Raw genomic sequence first — 17,500 nt, forward strand, 5'->3', positions numbered from 1 at the left:
CATGTACAAGTACAGTACACCCCCTGGACATGATGCTAGTATGTCACATGGACCACCTGTACCACCAATCCAACCCTTGAAGCTGAGTGCCAAGCAGGGAGGCATTGGGTTAAATTTATATAGTCTTTGGTGTGACCCGGCAGGGGGATTGAACCCCTGACCTCCCAGTCTCAGGGCGGACACTCTAACCACAAGGCCACTGAGCTGTTTTCCTCTTACAGAGACCCAACATTCCCCCATGAGCAACCACCTTTAAAGGAGAATTCCGGACAAATTAAGTGTTATCTTTGATGTCTCGTTACTCACCTAGCGACGTGAAAAGTGGCGTTCTTTTTTTCCATATATTCCCCTGTCGTCATTTTTTAAACCCCCTCCGTTGTCATAATGGGAGCGCGTGGGTAAGGGAAATTCGTCTATTATAACCGACGCAAAGTTGTTTTTTTCTCTACTAGTATTCATAGTAGAGTCTCATGATAGTCAAACATGCGTTGAAACTATCTGCGAGGCTGCCGTCAATGGCGAACGATTTAACACTGGTTGCTTGTTTCCAGATTCTGGCAACACGAGTTGCCAGGTTCTGGAAAGAAACAAGCATCCAGTGTTAAATCGTTCGGCAGTAGCGCTAGCCTCTCAGGCTAGCTACTCTCATGTTTGACTATCATGAGACTCTACTATGAATACTAGTAGAGAAAAAAACAACTTTGCGTCGGTTATAATAGACGAATTTCCCTTACCCACGCGCTCCCATTATGACAACGGAGGGGGTTTAAAAAATGACGACAGGGGAATATATGGAAAAAAAGAACGCCACTTTTCACGTCGCTAGGTGAGTAACGAGACATGAAAGATAACACTTAATTTGTCCGGAATTCTCCTTCAATGGAAAGAAAACCTTGAGCGGAGGCCACATTTTCGGTGTCCCCAATTAGATTTACTTGAGCATTCATTTGTGGTTGGGGTAAGTGGGATATGTAAGTGTAAGAAAGGCCATGCAGGTGTTGCCAATAATGATTACTAATGATTAAGGTGTTCTTACTTCCAGTTAATTGTGTATCATGCCAGTTCCTTAACAGACAGGAGGGCCTTATTGGGCAGTTGGATATTGAAGCCAGCCTACTCCAATTATCATTTATTGTGTTCAGGTTAGCATGACCCAGAGTGTCAGTCTAGTTTGTTTGCCTCCAGAGCAGACGTCTCTGTGCAGTATGTGTCATTCCTGATAAGTGAGTACTTTATGTTGTAGGTTTGTGCTTCTGTTCTTTGTGCTAATTTGTTAGTTTGGTACAGTGTTGCTTTTCATGAATATGAACGTGTGTGTTTTTGGTTTTGTATTCCAGACCATACTGTCAGACTGTCATATTATTCTACTGTCACTAAAGTCAGTAAAGTGGAAGTCAACTATACCAAGGTGGTGGTCCTGTGTCCATTTGTTCTAACCGACAAACAGGGGCGAGTGCCAAATCTCCCCCATATACAGTCCTTTCATTAACCCTCAGCTACATTTTGGTCCCTCGAGCCGGATAGTGGCACTTACCCCTGCCCCATTATGGACCACCATGAAGAGGATACAGAACCAATAGTCCGATCAAGGCGGCTGACCCAGCCACCTCTTAGATTTGAGGACTATGAGGTAGGCCATGTCAACCGAAGGAGACCTGCCCCAATTGTCCCTAGTTCAACACAGTATAGATCGGGGCCCGAAGAGGAGTGGTACCCGAGTCCAGAGGGAGCTGCCAGGATGACACCCCTCACCTATACACATGACCCTTCAGACACCAGCCACAGATGGGATGTTACTTTAGATAAGTGGGGCTATTCTCAGGAGGAAACCATTACCAGTCAAATGGAGTCTCGCCCTGACCCACAGCTAGCCTACCGTCGGCAGCAAGAGCCCCTGGAGGATTATGTGGAACACTCCACTCCCTTCGAGCAGCACTGGAGGCCTAGACGACGTCCAGTGCAATACCTATCAGAGATGGAGGAGATTCACAGGGAGAATGGCAGGTTACATCAATCTCACAGAGCGATGCAGGCAGAGTTGGCAGAGCTTCGACAGTTTAAAGAGGAGATGAAGAGGTTCATGGTGTCCGCCCACAACACCGAACCACCCCAGCAACCTGCCGCCCAACACCTACCTCCTGCAGAGTTGGAGCAGGCAGGGTCAGCTCCCCAAACACAGCCACAGTCGCTTCCACCCCAGCAACCTGCCGCCCAACACCTACCTCCCACAGAGTGGCCACCTCCACCTCCAGACGTGGAACTAATGGAGGATAATGAGGAAGACTGGCAGGACCCATCTCCATGGCCGAATGCAGAAGAGGTGAGACAACCTCCAACACCCGTGGAACCAGTATTAGACATACTGGAGAAGTTGATGACTGAGCTTCGGGTCGTAAAGGACCAAGCCAATGTGGTTCCTCACCAGAGCAGAGAACCACCAGCCATCAAGAGACAGGGTTTGCTACCTCGTAGGGACCCTCACCCGCAGACGCCACATGTGAAACTGGAGTCACTGAATGTAGGACGGTCCGAGTCACTTCCTCCACCCAGGTTTTCGGCTGCAACGCGCCCCTACAGTGTCTCGTATACTCAGCCTTCTTGGCTTGCATACAGTGCATACAGTGTGCCGTATACTCAGGCACCTCCTCAGCCTGCAACACGCCCCCACAGTGTGCCGTATACTCAGCCAGCCGCTACGCAGCCAACGACCTCTGCAACAGCCTACGAGCCTCAGCGGTTGAGGCAGGCTGGTTCACCTGTCCTTCAATCTCCCAATGGCTTCATAGCTAATGTCGAGCCAGCCTACAGAGGGCCAAGGCCAACCATTCCCCACTTCAGTCACAGAGACCCCAGTGAATTTGCACGGCTAAAGATGGCTCTAGCAAACCTGCTACCCCCGGAAGGGACTGAGTTATTTAAATACCAAATATTGGTTGATCACCTCAAGCTTGAGGAGGCCCGACTTGTTGCAGACTCATATTTAAATTCTCCCACCCCTTACTCAGACACCATGGCGGCTCTGAACGAGAAATATGGTCAGCCCCACCAAATTGCTCTGCACAGGATTGCTAGTGTTATGGACTCACCAGACCTTCGTCGTGGGGACAATGTCGCCTTTGAGAAGTTTGCCCTTCAGGTCCGGTCCTTAGTGGGCATGCTTAGGACCCTGGGTCCAGACGGCGAAGCAGAGCTACATTGCGGGTCCCATGTAGCTCGCCTCCTGAGCAAGTTACCACCTGAGCAGAGAGCAGATTTCAGACGTGCCATGTTCCGTAACCCAAGTGCTGTTCACACGCTGTTAGACTTCTCAGAGTGGCTGCAATACGAGGCCTGGTGTCGTGATTATGATGGACAGTCCTTTAACACTACAGAGAAGTCAGGCTTCCAGAAGCAGAGAGCCACCACCATCCTACACGGATCTAAGGAGCAGGCACAACCCACAAATTCACAATGTGGCCCTGCTAACCAGCGCAGCAAGGGAAAACCCTATTGCCCTTATTGCGATAATAATCAGCATTATCTGAGCCAGTGCTCTGCCATTAAGGCACTGTCTAAGGACCAGGTGTCTGAATGGATCAGGGCCCAAAGGAAATGTTGGCGCTGTGGGAGGTCTCACCAGGCAGCACAGTGTGACCTCAAGAAACCCTGTGGCATTTGCCAAGGTAAGCATCTGGAAGTCTTGCACGAGGTGAACACCAGAGAACCCAAGGAAGAACCTAATGAAGATGTCTGGTCTGGTCTGGTCAGCACCACCACTGACGTGCTTTATCTGGACCGTCCACCTGACCGCAACAGAGTTTTGTTGAAAATTGTCAGAGTGACCTTGCACTCTGGAGACAAAAGTTTGGACACGTACGCCCACCTGGACGATGGTTCGGAGCGCACCATACTCCTTTCAGTAGCTGCAAGGAAGCTCGGTTTGCATGGAACCCCAGAAAACTTAGACCTGAGGACCATCCGGCAGGATATCGAAACCCTGCAGGGTGCATCAGTTTCATTCCACATCTCCCCTGCCTCTAACAGCAAGAATCGCTTCACCATCAGGGGTGCCTTTACAGCAGAACGCCTGGGGCTAGCTGACCACTGATACCCTGTTAAGAGTTTACAGAAACAGTACAACCACTTGGTTGGCCTCCCGTTACAGTCCTTTGAGCATGCCAGACCTCTCTTACTCATTGGGACTGACCAGCCTCACCTCGTTACGCCCATCGAGACAGTAAGGCTGGGACCGCCAGGTGGGCCAGCCGCAGTTAAAACCAGACTGGGTTGGACTCTTCAGGGTCCTACGAAGTTGATGGGGCGGCATATCCGCCCACAGCAGTGCCTGTTCACCACCCTACTGCCCCAAACCCCTGAACTACTGAGCAACGTTGAGAAGCTCTGGCAGGCAGATGTCCTCCCCTATAGGACAGAGAAGGTTGTGACCCGCTCTAGGCAAGACAAAGCAGCTTTGGACATGTTGGACACTAAAACCACACGGGTGGAGGTAGACGGAGTATTCCGCTATGCAACCCCACTCCTGCGCTGCAAAGACATGCCCTTCTTCCAGGCCTCACAAGAGTCGGTTATGCCCAACCTGCGAAGCACAGAGAGACGTCTCAGTAAAGACCCTGACCTTGCCTCAGCCTACTGTGAGGAGATCCACAAGCTGATCCAGGCCGGTGCGGTGGCTAAGTTGAATCCGGAGGCACCCACTCCAGAAGGGGAGTCGTGGTTCATCCCCCATCATATGGTGAGCCACAACAATAAGAACCGCATTGTATTCAACTGTTCCCATGAGTACCGGGGTCTCAATCTGAATGCATGCCTGCTTCCCGGTCCAACCCTTGGTGCCTCCCTGTTAGGAGTATTGCTGCGGTTCCGTGAACATGCCATCGCCATCAGTGGAGACATCAAGGGGATGTTCCACCAGGTCCGCCTGCTTCCCCAAGATAGACCGCTGCTGAGGTTTGTGTGGCGTGACCTCAAAAGAGAACAGCCTCCGGATATTTATGAGTGGCAAGTGCTTCCGTTTGGCACTACATGTAGCCCATGCTGTGCCACCTTTGCACTGCAACGCCATGTCTTAGACCATAGCAGTCCTGACGAAGATGTGCGATTATCAGTAGAACAGTGCTTCTACGTCGACAACTGCCTTCAGAGCCTGCCGACTCCGGAGGAGGCCAAGAACCTGGTCGATAAGTTACGGACGCTACTGCTCTCGGGAGGATTTGACCTTCGTCAATGGGCGAGCAACGATCCAAGCACCATCCGTCACTTACCAAGTGAGGCCAGGTCCAGCAGTAGTGAGCTTTGGATAGCTCAAGAGAAGTCAACCTCCCACGAATCTGCTCTTGGACTCAGTTGGCATGCCCCGAGCGATACCCTGGGCTATAAGCATCGACCAGTTGACTACGAAGTGTTAACAATGAGGAATGTATACAAGGTGCTAGCGTCCCAGTATGACCCCCTTGGATACATCATGCCATACACCACCCGGGCAAAAATGTTGCTTCGACAGCTCTGGGACAAGCAGCGAGATTGGGATGACCCACTCCTCCCCCAGGAGTTGCTGCAGTCCTGGAAGGAATGGGAAGAGGAGCTGCAGATCCTGCCTCGCATCACCCTGCCCCGGTCCTATGTCCCTGATGAGGTCGACATCTCCAGTGTTACTAGACAGATACATGTGTTCTGTGATGCATCAGAACAGGCTTACGGTTCAGTTGCATACCTCAGAACTGAAGACAGCCACGGTAAAATTGTCCTGTCCTTCCTTCTGGCTCGTTCTAGAGTGGCTCCTAAGAGACAGCTTTCTATACCCCGATTGGAGCTCTGCGCTGCAGTGACTGGAGCCCAGCTGGCGAAGCTTCTAGAGAAAGAGCTCACCTTGAAGATTGACAGCACCACCCTTTGGACGACTCAATGACTGTGTTGATGTGGCTACAGTCTGAGTCATGTCGTTTCAAGGTTTTCGTCGGCACCCGGGTATCCGAGATCCAGGAGCTAACAGAACCGCATTCATGGCGATATGTCAATTCCGCAAACAACCCGGCGGACGACATCACACGGGGCAAGACCCTGATGGACCTAGCTGAGCCCAACAGATGGAGCCATGGACCATCATTCCTCCTCCAAAGCTCAGACAATTGGCCCACTAAGCCAATCTCCAATGCAGAAGAGGATGCCTCTGAGCTACGCAAGGCCACCTTCTGCGGTACAACCACAGCAGTAGCCAACTCCCCTGCAGCAAGTGAGAGCTTGTATCACACCTGGAAGGAGCTTCTGGATGCTACGGCGCAAGAGGTGTCTGGGCCAGGAGGACCAGGGAGGAATCCAACTGCCGACGACTACCGCAAGGCAGAGTATCTCATCCTTAAACGGGCACAGCAAGAAACCTTTACAGATGAGTTGCGTCTTCTCAAAGCAGGAAAGTCTGTTTCCTCTAACAGCAGGCTACTCACCGTGTCCCCAGAGCTGGACGAGGCGGGTGAGCTCATCCGAGTTGGGGGGAGACTGCGCCGGGCACAGGATCTGGAGCAGTCCACCATGCACCCCATAGTTATGGATCCAAGTCATCCAGTCACTAAGCTCCTGATTCAGGATTATGACAGCCGTCTATGCCACCCCGGACCGGAGCGGGTTTTCGCAGAAATCCGCCGGGTTTTTTGGATTCTGAGGGGACGAGAAGCCATTCGTCGCTTCCAGCACACATGTGCTGACTGCCGACGATGGAAAGCCAGACCTACAGTCCCCAAAATGGCCGACCTGCCAGTCGCTCGTCTACAACTCTTTAAGCCGGCCTTCTATTCAACAGGGATGGACTGCTTTGGGCCCTTCCAGGTCAAAATCGGGAGACGCTGTGAAAAAAGATGGGGGATCATTTTCAAATGTCTGACAACCAGGGCTGTGCATCTAGACATCCTGACCCACATCGACGTTGACTCCTTCCTTATGGCTTTGAGGAGATTCATTGCCCGCCGAGGGACGCCCGCAGAGTTACTCTCTGACCAGGGCACCAATTTCCGGGGAGCAGAGAGAGAGCTACAGACCGCTTTCGCCGAGATGTCTCACGACTGGCAGCAGCTTCTTGCCAAGAAGAAGATAGCCTTTCGATTCAACCCCCCAGGAGCGCCCCACTTTGGCGGGACCTGGGAGAGGGAAATACGATCCGTTAAGACAGCCCTGTATACCACAGTGGGTGCACAGCCTGTGACAGAGGAGGTCCTAAGGACTGTCTTAATAGAGGTCGAGGGTATACTTAACGCAAAGCCCTTGGGCTATGTACCCTCCAACGTTGCTGACCCCGATCCTGTGACTCCTAACCACCTGCTACTGGGGCGGCCAGATGGCTCCTTGCCCCAGGTAGTCTACCCTGAAACTGAGATCCTCAGTCGACGCCGCTGGCGACACAGCCAGATCCTGGCGGACCATTTCTGGGCTAGATTCATCAGGGAGTATCTTCCCAGTTTGCAAGGCCACCAAAAATGGCACAACACATCTGCAGACCTGGGGAAAGGAGCGGTGGTCATGCTAGTGGATCCACAGTTCCCACGTGCACTCTGGCCTATCGGACAAGTGACCGAGGTGCATCCTAGCGCTGATGGGCGTATCAGATCTGCAGATGTCAAGATCAAGGACAAAGTCTACACAAGACCAGTGTCCAGGCTAGTTGTCCTGCCAGCCGTCCCAGAGGGAACAGAGGACAGTGCCGCTGTTTCAGCGGATCCCACCTAGCCGCCTTTCTAAGAAGCAAATGTACTTCATACATTTGGGGGCGGCTGTAAGAAAGGCCATGCAGGTGTTGCCAATAATGATTACTAATGATTAAGGTGTTCTTACTTCCAGTTAATTGTGTATCATGCCAGTTCCTTAACAGACAGGAGGGCCTTATTGGGCAGTTGGATATTGAAGCCAGCCTACTCCAATTATCATTTATTGTGTTCAGGTTAGCATGACCCAGAGTGTCAGTCTAGTTTGTTTGCCTCCAGAGCAGACGTCTCTGTGCAGTATGTGTCATTCCTGATAAGTGAGTACTTTATGTTGTAGGTTTGTGCTTCTGTTCTTTGTGCTAATTTGTTAGTTTGGTACAGTGTTGCTTTTCATGAATATGAACGTGTGTGTTTTTGGTTTTGTATTCCAGACCATACTGTCAGACTGTCATATTATTCTACTGTCACTAAAGTCAGTAAAGTGGAAGTCAACTATACCAAGGTGGTGGTCCTGTGTCCATTTGTTCTAACCGACAAACAGGGGCGAGTGCCAAATCTCCCCCATATACAGTCCTTTCATTAACCCTCAGCTACAGTAAGTGAATGCAATGTCTGTATTGTGTGAATATGCACCTGCGAGTCGGCCCAGTCCTCCGTTTCCCAATCCAGCATCCTCCTCGATCTCTTCCAACTCCTCAATGTCTAAACCCAACTACACACACACACACACACGCCACACAAGCATACAGCAGGTACGTCACAGATAAAAAAGTTGTCATGATGATATTTATGGCGCAAACATCAATATTGAATATAATGTCCCTGTATTTTTTCATTAAAGTTTCTTTATGGCCGAATTCAACAATATTGCTCCAAGTTTTCTGTGTTTATTAAATGGAGTAAGACTTGAATAACAGCTTAAGGACACAGAGCAAATGATTAATTCTACACTGTTGAAACAATACAAATACATCATCACAATCCATCAATAATATTTGCATATCGTCATATAGGATGATCAAGTAGGGCGTTAATTTACGAAAAAAACACAAAAAGTTAGAATATGAAGATATGGGGTTTCTGCCTGACAAAGACGATATGTAAATATTAAGAATACTAGGATGTTCCACCATAGAAGTTGGTTTGTGTGTCCATTATGCTAGCATGCAAGAACACGCACACACCTGGTAAATGGCCTCATCGCAGGCGTTCTGTAGACCCAGGTTTATCATGGTGTTCTGGAGAGTTCTGCCCATGTAGAACTCCAGGGACAGGTAGTGAACTCTCTGCAAGAACGCACGCACGCACACACACACGTTGGTATTACTATACTTAAAGACATCAACATCGTAGGACGGCAATTTTATAAATTAATTTGTTGCACGCTGGTGTCGCACAATAGCAAGACGCACAATTAAGTGTAAATCAGGCAGAACTCTAACCCAAACAGTTTTTTCTCAAATTCTACTATACTTGTGGGGACACTTGTCCCTCATACAGGTACACCCTCCCCCTCCCACCCCACACCCACACATATTTCTAATGAGAGGAAGGAGAGGACAGAGGACAGATTAGGAAGTAAGAATGTTTGGATGGAATGAAGACCAGCAGAATGTAAACAACAGATGATTCTGATCAGTGACATTTTAGAAACTACACTATATAACATTTGATTTTGTGAATAAAATATTATCTCCATCTGAAAATATTTTTGTGTCAGGGACCCCCAGATTTTAGCTGTTAGATGGATTTTAGTACAGAATTCTGCAACTAGTCTACACTGTCTGTAGGTGTAGAGAGTGAGACCTATGATCTGAATAGTCATTCGTAATGCATTCTCTCATTGGTTTAACTTCTTACCGGGTAAATAATAGTGAAATTATACTGTTCCTCATTTTGCTCGGGGACCCTCCAAAACACCCTCAAGGAGGACCCCTGGGGGTCCCCAGACCAGACTTTGAGAACCACCGTTTTAAAAGGCTCTTGCCTGCAGTACAGCATCAATACAGACCAGGAGGGGGGGGGGGGGAAGAGAGAGAGAGAGAGAGAGAGAGAGAGAGACCAAAGCCCTGGTAACAATGTAGCAGGAACAATAACTAAACATAAGAGGCCACTATATAGTTCCCTCCCTTGAAGAACACGTAACAGCAAGTTCTGAAACATCTTGGCAACATGTCAGCGATACACCCAAGCCACAACTAAGGCCATTCACTTTGTCAAGGAAGGACAAAGGCCAGAGAAAACACCACAGAACTGCTCTGCTGGAGTGCTGGTTTGCTCTCCACATCCCGAGACTGGGTGATGACAGTTGACCTGGAGAGGCAGCTGAGAATTCCACCACACATCACCCAGTGACCAGTCCAGATTGAGACCTGACATCATATCTTGGTCTCAGAGGCCACAAAACAACTCTTCTTGCTGGAGCTGACGGTTCCCTGGGAGGAGAGGATGGAGGAGGCTCAAGAAAGAAAGAGGGAGGGGCACGGTGGCACAGTCGGTAGTGCTGTCGCCTCACAGCTAGAAGGTCCTGGGTTCGATTCCCGCAGGGGACGCTGTGGGCACTGGGGGTGTGTTCTCTCCTCCGCGTCATCAGTGCCCATACCCTAGGTGGGGTTGGCGAAAGGGCCTTTCTGTGTGGAGTTTGCATGTTCTCCCCGTGTCTCCTAGGGTAGGTACCCTCACAAAATCATGCAGTAATCCTGGTCACTATACTGCCTCCCCCTGGCCAGCCGGGGCGCCTGATGGAGGGGAAGGGAACTGGTTGGAATAACGTGTTCCTTCCACGCGCTACGTCCAACCAGGGAAACTCTCCCCTGTTAGGTGACAAGAAGGTCAGTTGGCTCTATAGGCCCTGGCCCTGGCCTCTCTAGGTTGGCAGAGGGAAGGTAGTGCCCAGGATTACATAGACAATTGGCACTGGGTGTAAAAAATAGGGTTACAAAATCGTGGGATAAAAAAATTGGAAAAAAAAAAAAAAGAAAGAAAGAGGGAGAAGTACCAGGAGCTGGTGTCGGAGAGAGGGGTGGAGGACAGGTGTATGCCGGTGGAGGTGGGCAGTCCGGGATTCGCCAGTCACTCCCTGAGCAAAGGCCTACGGCCTTTGTGTTTTTTCGTAAATTAACGCCCTACTTGAATCTTACTACAGCGTCACGCAAAAGCATCAAAAGTAGCAGATCCACAAGCTCGAAACGCGGCGCGAAGCGACACGTTTTGAGCTTGTAGATCTGCTACTTTTGCCATTTTTAAATTTGAATCCTGAAAAATAACGTTTTGGACGTATGAGGTTTCCACCCGACAGAGATGATATATAGCAACATAATTATTTTTTTATACCTCATACTTCTTGTTCTACTCCACAGTCCCACTACATCTCAGAAGCAAATATGCCACTTTTTACTCCACTACAATTATTTGACTATTGGCTATCCAGCAGCACAAAGTAATTAAAATCATCCCACCTTTAATGAGCTGCAACATTAAAGTGATGAACACATTCATGCATTACTAATAATAATATGATAGTGAAATGGCAACAACCTGACACATTATATTTCACATCGTAACCTCTGAGTATGTTTAATCTGTCCGGTTGGGTGGTTTGATAAGTCACCAATTATGGATAGCACGTCATTAGCATTAGAACTGTTTTGGCTGAAAAGAAAGACAATTCAGTGGATTCAGTGACATTTAAGAGAGAAATGTGTGCAAATAAAAACACCTACACAAATCAGTGTTGTTACTCATGCATGCCATCAGTTTGTGTTGTGAGTGACATCAGACCAGAGCTTTGTCAGCCTATCTGTTGCAGACATCTAGAGAGATCAAGAGAAATACTGAGAGGTTATAATACTAGACTAGAGAACGGACTGCCCCACCCCCACCTAGTCATTTCAATGAAGTTGCTCACCCAGAGCATGAAGCACCCGGAAAAACTCTCTTCTTTCGCATTTGGGCACCAAATTGTCGTGTTCAAATGTGGAAGACTTGAGCACCGAGCAGGCGCACTAGGGTTTCAAACGATAGAAGCATGCACAGTAGTGTTTTAAATGCAGAGGCCTTGCAATCCCAGATTTCACTAATCCTCTGCGGGCCTGGAGGAGCAGCCAATCAAACAAAGCTATGGGAAAATGAACCAGAACAGGACATGGGTATGATGCCACCTTCTGGAAACCGGGACTACAGTTCTACACAGAAACTATTTGACATCAGGAACTGGCAGCCTTGTCAACAGCAACAGAAGAACAAACAAACAAACAAAAAATGACTGATGTCAGTCGTCTATGACAACCTTTGCCAACCTTTTCTGGATTAGGGCCCACTTGAAAATCTCAAAAGCGTTCACCGTCCACCCATCTGACCACTTAACACGGCAGCCGATCAGATGGGTGGGCCGCGTTCATTTTACAGAGCAAGCTTATTTTAATGATCAATCAATCGATTGTGTTCCGGCTTGGATCAATGGACCCAACGTAGTATAGCCTACTTTAAGGTCTTATGTATCGGTATCACAATGAATTTTAATGACTTTTTTTTTTACATAAATTGTTTTCATATTAAAGCTGCACTATGTAACTTTCATCTTCTACCCGGGATTTAAACCCGGTTTCCTGCGCAAGTGCTGAAATTGTAGTATTTAAGTATTTAATTTAAATCAACGCTTTGTGAAATGTGCCATTCTGCATAACGGGTAATAATAATATTTAGCACTGTTGGTGCCAATACTCAAGTAACATTTTCAATGCAGGACTTTAACTTGCGGAAGGCCTACTGTTTGGTGCCAATACTTAAAGTAGGTGTTTTTGGTTTTGGTTAAAAATAAAAGTTTTCGCATAGTAATGATTTTGCTTGTTCAGAAACAGGAGTCTCCCCATCAGGAGAGAGTACAGATTCATAAGCTTCATTTTGTATAGTGTTCCAGTGTATCCTTACTGAGTTCTCTATCCTGATTGGATAAAATTGGTATCCTGATCAGAAAATACATTTTCTGTTTAATTAAGAGCTGGAGAAACATGGAGACTCCTGTTACTGAACAAACTCTCTATATCAATGAGTACTATCAGAATATAGAGCTATTTAACACTTATTTTAACCAAAGAAAATCACTTACCCTACCTTTAAATCAAGTACAATTTTGAACTCAGGACTTTAACTTTGTAACATAGTATTTCTATTCATTGTGGTATTATTACTTTGACTACTTGAATACTTCATTCATGCACCACTGAACTTATTGACTTCCTGTGTGCTTCTCTTGGCATCCAACAGCAGGGGTGGGTCAAAGTCAGGCCCAGTGGTTCTCAAAGGGTCCTTGGAGGGGTTCCAGGGGGTTCCCAGCAAAATGTGTTACCGTGGCTATTTAAATATAGCAGATATACAAGCTCACAGCATGCATCTGCTATTTTTTTTTAATCTTTAAAGTGTAAACACAAATCTTCTCCTCTGGGAGTCCCTTGCACAAAACATTTTCAGATGGGGGTCTGCAGCCAAATACATATCAATTTGGGGGTCCTTAATTGGCACAAAAAGTTTGAGAACTACTGATTTAGAAGGCATTTGTAGAATCGGCCTCAGGTCATATTCATAATGGGATAACTTCGTAACATAGCATTTCTATGCATTGTGGTGGTATTATAACTTTGACTACTTGAATACTTCATTCGCTTCCTGAGTGCTTGGTGGGTTTACTGAGTTCAGCCAGGTTAAGTGTCCTCTTACCTTGGGGTCCTTCTCGTAGTAGTACTGTGGTGGGTCTATGGGTTAAGCTAGCGCCGAAACATAACTGTCATATCATGACAGTCATGGATGAACTTCAACCTGGTGTTTGCACGTTCTCTCTTTTTGGCCCGTTCATCTACATAAACGTTCAGATTTCAAATATAAAGTGCTTACCCATAGCCACGGATGTCAAAATTCTGTACGGACCCTCAGAAGTACCCCTATCATCCGTATAGTTAAATAAAAAGCATTTTAATCCAATCGGTGGCCATCTTCTCCGTATTTTCTCCATATGCTTTCAACTGCGCGACCCTATCGGTTGGGAGGTGTATTGCACTCTGATACATTATAGCTCTGAGGCAATGGCCACCGATCGGATTAAAATGCTTTTTATTGAACAATACGGCCTTCAATGGGCACTTCTGACCGAGGGTCCGTACATAATTGTACCATCCGTGGCCAATGCGGTATGCACTTTATATCCATGTTTATGTAGATGTACGGGCCAAAAAGGGAGAAAGTGCAAACACTATGTTGAAGTTCATCCATGACGGTCATGACAGGTGACCGTCTTGGATCCATGGCTAGGGACAAGCCAGGTTAGTTAGTGTCCTCTTTACCTTGGGGTCCTTCTCGTAGTAGTACTGCTGTGTGCGGATCCAGCGGCCCACCAGGTGGTCCCTGACGGTGTTAGCCAGGGCCAGGTAGTAGTCCCTGGGGGTGGCCACGTTCCTGTCCTTCACCAGGGTGAAGTGGAGGTGTCTGTTGAAGCTCCTCTTGATTTCCCCCACGTCGCCCAGCCCGACGATGCCCCGCACGCTGATCTGCTTCCTCTTGTCCTGATCGCTCAGAGGCGTCGCCATGATCTTTCTCCCCCACAACAGAGCTTATAGTAACAAAGCTTTTGTTTGTTGTTATGATAAGCTTTGGTTGTTGTTTCAGTTTGTCGTTTTGTGTGTGTGTGTGTGTGTGTGTGTGTGTGTGTGTGTGTGTGCAGAACAGTACTGTTGTTTATGTGGCGGAGGAACTGTTCACTGTTGTGAAATGTGAACGGACCAGTGTTGCCAGGTTTTGCGAGAGAATTCCGAGAAATGAGCAGCCGGGTCTATGAAAACAAGCCCAAAAGAAGCGACTATTATAGGCCACATAAGCACTTTAAACCTATACGGCAGGCGGCAGCTATTTGAAAATAACAGATCTACAAGCTCACAACGCGTCACAAATCACGATGAGACGCGTGAGCTTGTAGATCTGCTATTTTCAAAAGAATATTGAAGAAAATGTGAAACATTTGGAATGTATTTTTTAAAAACATTTAACAACACTTGTATCTTGGGGGTCCCTCCCTGGTATAAAATATTTTCAGATGGGGGTCTGCAGACAAATACATATTAATTTGGGGGGTTTCCTTGACATGAAAATGTTTGAGAACCACTGGTTTAAACAACTTTAGGAAACAAGCCTAAATAAGTAAACATTTTAGAAACAAGACCAAATAAGCAAGTACACTTTAGAAACAAGCCCAAATAAGCAACTACACTTTAGAAACAAGCTCAAATAAGCAACTACATTTTAGAAACAAGCCAAGCAACTACACTTTAGAAACAAGCCAAGCAACTACACTTTAGAAACAAGCCAAGCAACTACACTTTAGAAACAAGCCAAGCAACTACACTTTAGAAACAAGCCCAAATAAGCAACTACATTTTAGAAACAAGCCCAAGCAACTACACTTTAGAAACAAGCCCAAATAAGCAACTACATTTTAGAAACAAGTCCGAAATAAGCAACTACACTTTAGAAACAAGCCCAAATAAGCAACTACTACATTTTAGAAACAAGTCCGAAATAAGCAACTACATTTTAGAAACAAGCCAAGCAACTACACTTTAGAAACAAGCCAAGCAACTACACTTTAGAAACAAGCCAAGCAACTACACTTTAGAAACAAGCCAACTTTAGAAACAAGCCCAAATAAGCAACTACATTTTAGAAACAAGCCCAAGCAACTACACTTTAGAAACAAGCCCAAATAAGCAACTACTACATTTTAGAAACAAGTCCAAATAAGCAACTACACTTTAGAAACAAGCCCAAATAAGCAACTTCACTTTAGAAACAAGCCCAAAAAAAACAATATTTACAAGCAACTTTACAGGGGAAAAAAGGCCAAAGTCGCTTATAATAATCGGACATGGCAACGCTGACTAAACTGGAGAGACAACGCCTCTTATATTTGACAGCGGGGGAAGAGAGAAGGGGGCGTGGTCTGATGATGTTGCTTTGACCAAAACGAACAGATCTACAAGCTTGCACAAGGCGTCGCGGAGCCTTAGCGGAGGGACACGCTATTAATTTGTAGATCTGTTTTTTTTGGTTGGTAAGCCCAGTTTCTACTGTTTTAAATTATTTGTATATTATCTTGGAGAATGTTTATGAAATACAGTAGCATAATGATAACGGTAGCTCCACAAATCTCGTTCAACACAGATTTGGCACCATGATCTTTGAAAAGTTTTGTTCACACTGACATCTTTCATAATGGACAGTGGTGGTGTGCAGAAACTGGCCAACTCAGATGACTGTCAGTGGTGTAAAGTACATTTACTCAAGTAGGCTACTGTACAACTTTGTAGGTATTCTTTTTACTTTACTGGAGTGTTTCCGATTTTCAGTACTTTTACTTCTACTCCACTTTACATCTCAGAGGAAAATATTGTACTTTTACTCCATTGCAATTATTTGTCAACTTTAGTTACTTTGTGTAGATTTTGATTATAAAACATGCATTAACCACATTTAGCCAATCAATTTTGACCATTTGAAAATAGCCGATCTACAAGCTCACAATGTGTCGCAATGTGACACATTGTGAACTTGTAGATCGGCTATTTTAAAGAAAAAAAATCACACCCTGTGTGAAGTGGGCGGTGTCTTGCTAGCTAATCACAATACTGAATGGAGTCAACCAATCATGTACAAAAGATAAATACATTTATTGAAACACTCTTTATGATGGACGAAACCATAACTTGAAAAAAACAAATTTTTGGTTTTTTTCAAGTTATGGTTGCTATATAGGGCTATGCACATGTGTCATGTGACACTGGCCAATCACAGTCCTGAATAGATTGTGATCGGCCAATCACAGCGCAGGATAATTGTACAAATTTCCAAACCTCACTTTCAGGGCCGGTTTCACTGCCCAAGATATTTGTACATTTTTCCAAATCTCACTTATAGGGGCGGTTTCACCGCCCAAAAATACACATTTGAAAACTTGTGAAATGGGACCTTCTGCATGCATAGAGTACTTTAGGTACATTTTGATACCAATACTTTTGTGCTTTTACTCATGTACATTTTGAATTCCAGACTTTTGCTTGTAACAAGTATATTTCTACATTTCAGTATTGGTACTTTTACTTAAGTACTTTTTCCATCACTACTGGCCGTACACTTTTTCCTGGGGAAACTGTCTGGGAACCATGAGAGAACTTGGATGTTTTGGGAAAAGTGGGCATCATCTGAGGGGGAAAACAACTCTACTTTTTAAAAGTAGAGTTTAAAATATCTGGCCAATATTATAAAAGAGCTTAAAAGGATCAGGGATTTAAAATCACTTGAAATGTATCTTCAATGGTAGAAATAAGGTGTTATACTGTATATGATAGCTAATTCGTCTCCTCTCTGACCCACAGTATGAATGAATGATTAATTGCATTTTAGTGGCACTATAGTCCAATGGTTCTCAAACCTTTTCATGTCAAGGACCCCCAAATTGATACATATTAGCCCGCGGACCCCCATTTTGAAAGGATATGCCAGGGACCCCCATATAAGAGAACATTTCTACGGTGTGGCTCCATAGTAGTGATTCGAAACCTCTTTAATTTCAAGGACCCTCAGTTTGGTATGCATTAGACACCAGACACCCATTTGATACCATTTTAAATCTCTGGGACCCCAAAATCAGTCTTACGAACTCTTGAGTGTACAAATGTAACCAAATGGATCCATTTGGTTCCATTTGTACACTCTGAGTTACAGACCCACAAGGGTCCATTTGGTTATCAATGATTTTGCTGGGGACCCCC

General features: G+C 46.2%; 1 protein-coding gene across 1 annotated transcript in view; it reads right to left on the bottom strand.

The window, feature by feature from the left end:
• Positions 1–14,377, bottom strand: part of LOC308100144 (glycogen phosphorylase, brain form) — a gene marked incomplete at its 3' end in the record, with an annotated part of 29,413 nt that extends 15,036 nt beyond the window's left edge. Inside the window, exons 1-3 of the mRNA XM_080449058.1 lie at positions 14,024–14,377; positions 8,873–8,974; positions 8,322–8,400 (exon numbers count right to left, since the gene is read on the bottom strand). Coding sequence (XP_080305184.1) covers positions 8,322–8,400; positions 8,873–8,974; positions 14,024–14,266 — 424 coding nt within the window. The 5' untranslated portion in view covers positions 14,267–14,377. The remainder of the gene's footprint in view (positions 1–8,321; positions 8,401–8,872; positions 8,975–14,023) is intronic.
• Between the last annotated feature and the right edge of the window lie 3,123 nt (positions 14,378–17,500).

The sequence above is a fragment of the Gymnoscopelus braueri genome (genome assembly GCF_963280865.1).
Source record: "Gymnoscopelus braueri genome assembly, chromosome: 14".
Lineage (NCBI taxonomy): Eukaryota > Metazoa > Chordata > Actinopteri > Myctophiformes > Myctophidae > Gymnoscopelus > Gymnoscopelus braueri.